This window comes from Montipora foliosa, chromosome 9, assembly GCF_036669935.1.
Source record: "Montipora foliosa isolate CH-2021 chromosome 9, ASM3666993v2, whole genome shotgun sequence".
NCBI lineage: Eukaryota > Metazoa > Cnidaria > Anthozoa > Scleractinia > Acroporidae > Montipora > Montipora foliosa.
In genome coordinates this window covers 32,050,797-32,059,462 of record NC_090877.1, presented here as the reverse complement: position 1 = coordinate 32,059,462, position 8,666 = coordinate 32,050,797, and the positions used below count along the sequence as shown (strand labels likewise).

At 40.1% G+C, this 8,666-nt stretch overlaps 1 protein-coding gene across 3 annotated transcripts in view; it reads left to right on the top strand.

Annotated features, from left to right (window-relative positions):
• LOC137970175 (hatching enzyme 1.2-like) overlaps positions 1 to 7,755 on the top strand; it is a 63,184-nt gene extending 55,429 nt beyond the window's left edge. For all 3 annotated transcript variants that reach the window (XM_068816689.1, XM_068816687.1, XM_068816688.1), the window contains 2 exons: positions 4,746 to 4,857; positions 7,582 to 7,755. In XM_068816689.1, coding sequence (XP_068672790.1) covers positions 4,746 to 4,857; positions 7,582 to 7,701 — 232 coding nt within the window. In that variant the 3' untranslated portion in view covers positions 7,702 to 7,755. The remainder of the gene's footprint in view (positions 1 to 4,745; positions 4,858 to 7,581) is intronic.
• Positions 7,756 to 8,666: the final 911 nt, after the last annotated feature.

Sequence of the window (8,666 nt, the reverse complement as noted above, 5' to 3'; positions counted from 1 at the left end):
TTGTTTTGGTCTCCCATACTAACGCTAACCCCGCGAAACAGGGATTGACTTCAATGAAGTTTAGTATTACAAAGCTTTCAGATGCTCAGAGGGCACACTTGTGGTGAAAAGAAGTTGTGAGGGAACTTGAAAATTATCAACATGTCAGCCCAGAAGCCAATGTTTCTCGCTTCTCTTTTATTTGTTATTCTTCAGAGACTGGAATGCTGTATTTCAATACCACACAATTCAGTGCCTTCTGATTTTCTGTAGCACGTACCACAGGCAAACCAGTGTATGCTTCACAGGAGCATCTAGTTCATATTTGTTACTCGTTTGCGATCGTCGCGTAATATTGAAGCGCTAGCCTCTGAGGTGAAACACAAATTAAACATTTTAAAGACACAGGATAGTAAAAAGTACGGCGGCTGTGAGCTTACAATTGTGGCAGGGAAATGAATTTGGCAAAACTGTGTTGTAGGTTTGTTATTGTGTTTGGTCCCGTGAGAGCGATGTTGTAAGGTATCGGTATACCCCAAAATTGATAATTTTGCCATTTTAGTTTTTGATATTTCCAGGTACACCTCATAGAGTTTTTTTAATAACAAAAAGTTTGCGAAAAAAGGTTTCTTCTAGACAAAGTTAGAAAGGAAAAACGACTCTATCAATAAATTCTCTAATTAGAAGCTGTCCACAAATGACTATTTCTCAACACTCAAATGCAAATTACATCGAATGAGGCGCACGTTTACAGCGAGTGTTCATCCTTTTTCACTGAAATTTGGCAAGAATGTTGCCCGATAATGTGGCAATAAACCCGTGTCGGGCAGTTTTTATTTGTTGCCTCCTTCGAAAGTGATGAGTATTTAAGAAAAGCTACTGCGTGTCTTATAAAAACTGAAAGTTTAACAGCGAAAAAAAAAAAACAAACAAAACAAACCAGACAATTAATCAAAATGTTGTTTCTTGGATCAAGGTGTGAAGAAAACGTAGTTTCCGGTTAAATTCTGACCGGAAACGAACTCAACTTGTAAAACTATATACTTTTGAAAAATGAGGGCTATTTTAGGAAAGGTTTTTATTTCTTGCCTTAAATCAACTAATAATCGGAATCTACAATTCCTAAGCTTCCAGAAAATATATACTTTATTAGGGGTTTTTATGAAACGTGTGACCGTGAAGCATGCAGCGACAACGCGAGGTTGCCGTTTGGGGTATACTGATTTAAAGGACGTAAAACTCATGAAATGAATTGTTATGCTGCGTTCTTCCAACAGATCAGCATCATTCCGTTTTTCATGAAGAGATTAAATCTGATAACGACTTCGACGCGTTTAGGTGATTAATACTGGGCAATAGTTTTGAAGTTCTTTATTTGCTTTTGTCTGTTCAGTCTGTTTTTTAGCAATAGTGCTGGTTTACGGTTTATTTGTGGATTTTTGTACATTTTTTGGGCGTAAGAGTTTTAATGAGTGCTGGTGTGGAAGGGGTTTTTTCAACGTAACTCTTAGAATTCGTACATGATAGAGTAAGGTAGTAGAATTTTAAGTCTGACTTTCCAAATTAAAGATAGAACCGCAAGTCATTAGGATACCGTGTTGGTGCTGGTGACTTCGTTAAGCTGAAAGCAACTAAAAATGCTGCCATAATCGTCACTTTGTTCTCAGATAGGAAGTAATGATTTTGCAAATATCATTGCTTCTAGATCTGTGTGAATTAAGGATGGAGTTTTTGGGAAAGAATTTGCCCAGCCTTTTTGTTTCCGTGTTAGCAGCCACTTTCTCGTTGCAGTATCATAGGAGTTGTCGTTCTTTAAATTAATAAATTAATAAACAGTAACTGTTTTCAAGTTAAGCTATGATCCTCGCATTTATGAACGATCATTATCCCTGTTTCTGAACAGCAGGTTGTCTGGGTATTAATTTCGCTACGAACGAACGAACCATTCACCATTTTTTGATGCTTTTAGGAAGCTTGCTGCGATTTTTGCTACGCTTGGATGTTTGGAGGAAGTGTACGGCAATTCGCGACGCTTTAAGAACGAAGCATTCAACATTTCGGAGCGCTATTACCGTCAGTCATTATTACTGTTTCTGAACAACATGGTATAAGGATATTAAGGACACATTCGCAACATTTGTGAATGCTATTCTGGACGATTTTTATACTTTTCTATGCCTATACCATATTTCAGTCGCTGCTCTTTGAGAACGAAGCATACGACATTTTTGAGCTGCAAAGCCTCCTTTGTTCATCGAAGTTTTTCGTTCTCTCACCACCTGACACTTCCATGGCTTCGCTTTAAGAACGAGACATTCAACATTTCGTAGCGCTAGCTATTACAGTCAGTCATTATCTCTGTTTCTGAACAGCAGTTGTCAGGTTATTAAGGACACATTCGCAACATTGTGATTGCTGTTGTGGACGATGTTTATAATTTTCTATGCGTATATCGATATTTTAGTCACTATATGTTTTGAGGAAGTGTCCGGTGATTTCGCGACGCTTTAAGAACGAAGCATTCAACATTTCGGAGCGCTATTACAGTCAATCAGTATTGCTGTTTCTGGACAACATGGTATAAGGATATTAAGGACACATTCGCAACATTTGTGAATGCTATTCTGGTCGATTTTTATAGTTTTCTATGCGTATATCCATATTTTAGTCGCTACTCTTTGAGAACGAAGCATACAACATTTTTGAGCAGCAAAGCCTCCGTTGTTCATCGAAGTTCTTCGTTCTCTCACCACCTGACACTTCCATAGCTACGCTTTAAGAACAAGTCATTCAACATTTCGGAGCGCTATTACAGTCAGTCATTATTTCTGTTTCTGAACGGCGTGTTGTCAGGGTATTAAGGACACATTCGCAACATTTGTGATTGCTGTTGTGGACGATGTTTATAATTTTCTATGCGTACATCGATATTTTAGTCACTATATGTTTTGAGGAAGTGTCCGGCCGGTGATTTCGCGACGCTTTAAGAACGAAGCATTCAACATTTCGGAGCGCTATTACAGTCAATCAGTATTGCTGTTTCTGGACAACATGGTATAAGGATATTAAGGACACATTCGCAACATTTGTGAATGCTATTCTGGTCGATTTTCACAGTTTTCTATGCGTATATCCATATTTTAGTCGCTACTCTTTGAGAACGAAGCATACAACATTTTTGAGCAGCAAAGCCTCCTTTGTTCATCGAAGTTCTTCGTTCTCTCACCACCTGACACTTCCATAGCTACGCTTTAAGAACGAGTCATTCAACATTTCGGAGCGCTATTACAGTCAGTCATTATTTCTCTTTCTGAACGGCGTGTTGTCAGGGTATTAAGGACACATTCGCAACATTTGTGATTGCTGTTGTGGACGATGTTTATAATTTTCTATGCGTATATCGATATTTTCGTTACTATATGTTTTGAGGAAGTGTCCAGTGATTTCGCGACGCTTTAAGAACGAAGCATTCAACATTTCGGAGCGCTATTACAGTCAATCAGTATTGCTGTTTCTGGACAACATGGTATATGGATATTAAGGACACATTCGCAACATTTGTGAATGCTATTCTGGTCGATTGTTATAGTTTTCTATGCGTATATCCATATTTTAGTCGCTACTCTTTGAAAACGAAGCATACAACATTTTTGAGCAGCAAAGCCTCCGTTGTTCATCGAAGTTCTTCGTTCTCTCACCACCTGACACTTCCATAGCTACGCTTTAAGAACGAGTCATTCAACATTTCGGAGCGCTATTACAGTCAGTCATTATTTCTGTTTCTGAACGGCGTGTTGTCAGGGTATTAAGGACACATATTCGCAACATTTGTGAATGCTATTCTGGTCGATGTTTATAATTTTCTACGCGTATATCGATATTTTAGTGGCTACTCTTTGAGAACGAAGCATACAACATTTTTGAGCAGCACAGCCTCCTTTGTTCATCGAAGTTTTTCTTTCTCTCACCACCCGACACTTCCAAAAGTCGGGTCGACTTTTCAAATGACGGGTCGTCACGACCTGATCGGATCGTCACGATCCGTCGAGATAGTTGAAGCTGCCTCAGGCAGTTCGACTTCCGGCAGTAAATCTTACTTCCTTTTTAAACTTCACGACCCGACATCCGGTGAGTCGGGCCGTCAACAGAAATTGACGACCCGACTCAGTTCATGTATATTGGACATGTGTGGGAAGTTGAACCAGGGACTACCAGGAACAAATTCAACGAGTGGTCAGAGCGGGTCTTGAACCCGGGATCTCCGGATCTCAAGGCAAACGCCTTAACCACTGGGCTACACCAGGAGCTCATTAAGAGGAGCCTCTATCTCCCATACTTGGCCTCGGAGTCAACCCTTTCCCGAGTAGATTTATTTATAGAACACCTCCCTTGGGAGATTCAGCACGCTCACTGTTGTAAAAGCCAATCTCCCTTGGGACATTCAGCACGCCCACTGTTATAAAAGCCAATCAAAACAGAGCTATCTCAGCGTCAAGGGAATTATGATACTTTTCGCGGGAAAAACCTGTTCCTAAAAATAACTTTACTCGGGAAAGGGTTGACTCAAGGAATTAGAGAAGATAGAGGCTCCTCTTGATGAGCTCCTGGCTACACTGCCTCCTCCACTGTTTTAAGTAATCTAGAGGGGGAGTACGTATAGGCTGTTGTTGTCCTTGTAGTTGTTTTTACTTGTTTGTTCGTTTGCTTCAGTTGCAATTATTCTTCACAATAACAATGTGAGGTGCAAAAATTATTTTTCTCCTCAGTAAAGAAACATTTCCCGTGATTGTTCCCAATATTGGTAGCTTAGTTTCGCTCAGGATGAGACTGGCTGGGTCGTCTTGGTGGTGGACTGCAAATGATTGGTTTCTCAGCAAGGTAAGTAAAATGGAAGAAAAGCCTCTGAAAAAGTAGTCTGTGTGACACGTGACTGGGCCAGCCCAAGGAACTCGTCACGTGTCACGTGAATTAACAAAATAGGCCCGCAAAGCGTGCATGTAGCTACTATTTTTTACTATCGTAAGCGACCACCCTTGGGGCACAAAAAAGTGGTAGCTTACAGAAGGTGGTCGCTTACAGGAAAGATTATCAAAATAAGCTTAATATTGGATTGTTTTATTAATTACACAAAAATGGTACCTTATCAGCTAAAATTAGGCAAATAGAATTTAATTTATTTGTTTTTTCACATGCACGAAGTTTTGGGAAAACGACAGTAGAGTGTACTTGTCAATGTGTCTCATGTCAATAAAAATCACCTGAAATGTAAATCGACCAAAACCAAGGAAAGCAACGTCAAACATATATTTGAACTCTAGATACTGTATTTACATTACTTGGTCGCATTTGACCGCTTATCCACGAAAACAATAACTGTTGTCACTTCTGAGTAATGATTCACCAACAATCACACATGATTATGTCGGGTGGTCGTTCAAGCCTGTTTTACACTGCAACGTAAGCGTAAGCATAATGAACACTTTTTGCACAAGCGTAAGAGAATTGACATACGCAAGCGCCGTTAGCTCCAGAAAAAAGCTCGAGCTCGCTGGAGCATGGGACGAGCCAAGTTCCCAAAGTGGTAGACGAATAAGAAATTCTACCCTTCTATTGCTGCTACTTAGAAGAAGACGACAGGCAAAAAGAGAGAGAACGAGAAAACGGCAAGAGGTCCTGTTGGGTAAGGGATATGTTCCAAAAGAGGAAAGAGCAAGGACACTGTGGTGATCTGGTACGAGAACCGCAACTAGCGGACCGAGAATTTTATTTCAGGATACTTCATCTCACGATTTGTCGTAAAGGCAGGGATTATTGCCATCTCAGCAAACAGTACCTTCGGACGCCATCTTAGGCACCATTATCTTGAATATATACGCTGGCATCAAAAACAGTTAACACCTCGGTTTTATGTTTCTGTATATCTTTCACCTGGTTTGCACAATTATTAACGTGACATAAGCATTAGCATAAAAAAATTGAAACTATTCCTATTTCATATGCTTTTGCTTATGCTTATGTCACTCCCGGTTTACACTGCTAATGCTTATGTCGCAGGAAAAACCAGGCTTTACGGGACGGAGAAAACAATAGAATATGTCACCGGTGGCTCAGTTGGTTGAGCATCGAGCTGTCGCGCGGGAGGTCGCGGTTTCGAACCCCGTCCAGATCAACACCCAGGATCATAAAATAATTGAGGAGAAAGTTCTGCCTTTGTAATTTTATCCTGCTGCAAATTGTTAAACTCTCAACTCTTCGCGTAGAATAAACGGTAGACCCCGTCTCACAAATATCTTCACGTTCATAAGTTCCCTGTGAGACCTTAAAGAACCAAGACACTATTCGTAAATAGTAGGAGGTCGCGGTTATAGTAGGAATAGTAGGAGATGGAGTGCCCGGTGTTGTGGCTGTCCTTTGTGTGGGTATAGCAGGTCCACGCTTAAGAGAGAGCTCTTGAAACAGTATTTAACTGAGAAACAAAACGATTGTTTCTTAAGTGGTAGCTATGAGAGAGTTGAACATCGTAAACCGTAAATCCATATTTATTTTAGGTTTTCTTTACCTCATAGTATTCGTATGATACTTCCTGCCCTCTGTGTTTTTCGACAGCGTGGATAAAGACAAGAAAAAGGAAACAAACTACGAAGGGGAAAGTCTTGAGTGAGATTTCGGTTCCCCCCTCACCCTTCCTCCAAAAAAATTCCGTCACCTTGGACACTCACTCTTACACGGTGATGGCATAAGCGTCTATGTTGCAAGTAAAATCCGTTCTTAGGTTGATCCGTTTAAACCTAGGTTAAATTAGTGATCCTCATTTTACCTAGATTGAATACGCACTCAGACGGATTGAAGAAACTTTTCTGGAGCATAAATTAAGCCCAGAGAAAAATTAAGGTCAGGTTAGGATTAGATTTGGTTATTATACAAAGATATCAATTGACCTACTATGGATAAGCAAGTTCTTCGTTGTAGTGTAGTGGTGAATACACAGGACTAAAGATCTGGCAGTCTTGAGTTCTTGTACCGATAAGTACACAGTACAATTCTTTGTTCCCTAACTCTTTTCAGTGACTGAATGGATAGGTGTATGAATACAGAAGCTGGTAAGATGATATGAAACATTAATTAAGAAGATGTGTTGAGATGCGTAAGACAGAGCTTGAGGGAAAGTATAGGTGCTTTGAATCCTTTTGGGGGGCTTTAAACTAGGTAGACGGCATATATGAGGATCACGAGACTCAATTTAACCTACAGGTAAAAACGGATTCAGCCTGAGAAGGGATTCGACCGACAAAATCTACATGCCCAGTGGCTCACGGCAACCACCAAAAAAGGAAGTGTGATTTGTAAATAAGTGTATGTATGTTATATACAATGTATTGCGAAACGCATAAAAACAAACAACGTATTAAATTGAGCCTATTTTGAATATTCAGCTCACAAAGCCCAATTGCAAGTCTAACGTTCCGAACGTTTTAGCAGTTATTGTAGACAGCGTTTGAGCTCAGTATTGATAAACACATTTTACTACCTTTAATTAATATTTAGAATAGGATAATGCTGTGTTATTTACGTTGAAAACTAATCTTTTGGTTTTTTTTTAAGGTGGAAGTAGAAACTCCAGATGACAGGAAAAAACTCAAACTCAAACCGGTGATTTTTTCTGGCAATAAGTGGCTCAAACCTGGCGATCACGTTCTACTGATGCCTCGGAGCCGGAGATAACTGAATTTGTCGTCTTCGCGACAGCAATTTCGTCACAAAATTCCTTTTCGTAAATAAAAGAGCTTTCTTGTGTAAAATTTCTGTGTTATCTCATAAGTAATGATAAGTGCGAATGCTGGTACACGGTGGTATGGTACGCACAATATTCACCAAAAAGAAAACTAGTTTTCCTTGATGGTAGAAATGCTGCCGAGGGGAAGGGAGATGTTTAACTATGCTTGCGGTGATTTAACGACGGTCCATGGGTGGAATTGAAGGGAGATTTGAATTGCTAGGTCCTGAGCAGGGATGGTACAAACGTGGCCCCCTTCGGGACCCCCCTCTGGACCCCACTCAAGAAAAGAGGGAAAACAAGAGTTGGAGGACACTTGCATACTTGTGTACTTCTTAAGATGGATTTAATAATCGCCGATTGCCATGATTCATGTGACTGATTGAAACTATATATTTTGCCTCTTTGAGAAGACTCAAAATCATAAGTAAGTGCTATCTGTTTGATTTTAAAATGTAAGTTGTGGCAAAATCATACTTAGTAACTACGCATCGTTTCTTCAGAAACGATAACGTAAATAGTTCCCTGAGAGGACATGTGATTACTACAAAAATTTACAAAATAATTGGGATAGTACGCGCACTCTCATTGGACAATAACTGTGTTTTGATGAGAGTATAGAACACAGCTGTGACATCACACGTATTTTGATTCGTTAGGTATTGTCAGACGCGCGTTTTGGTTGGTTGGTAGGAACAAGAGAAAATGAGGGGACAGAGAGGGAGGCTCAGGGCGTTAGCCGGGATATGTCATGTCCACGAAAGTTATTTTTAGACGAGCGGAAGTCTGTCTTCCGAGACGTCCGCACGCAGTCTTGCCTTGCTCTCAGGTTCTTAGTAAAAAGAGAACATGGCGGCGCACGTGGAAGGGTGACGAATATTTATATCCATTCAAACATAAGACCGAGGTTGGC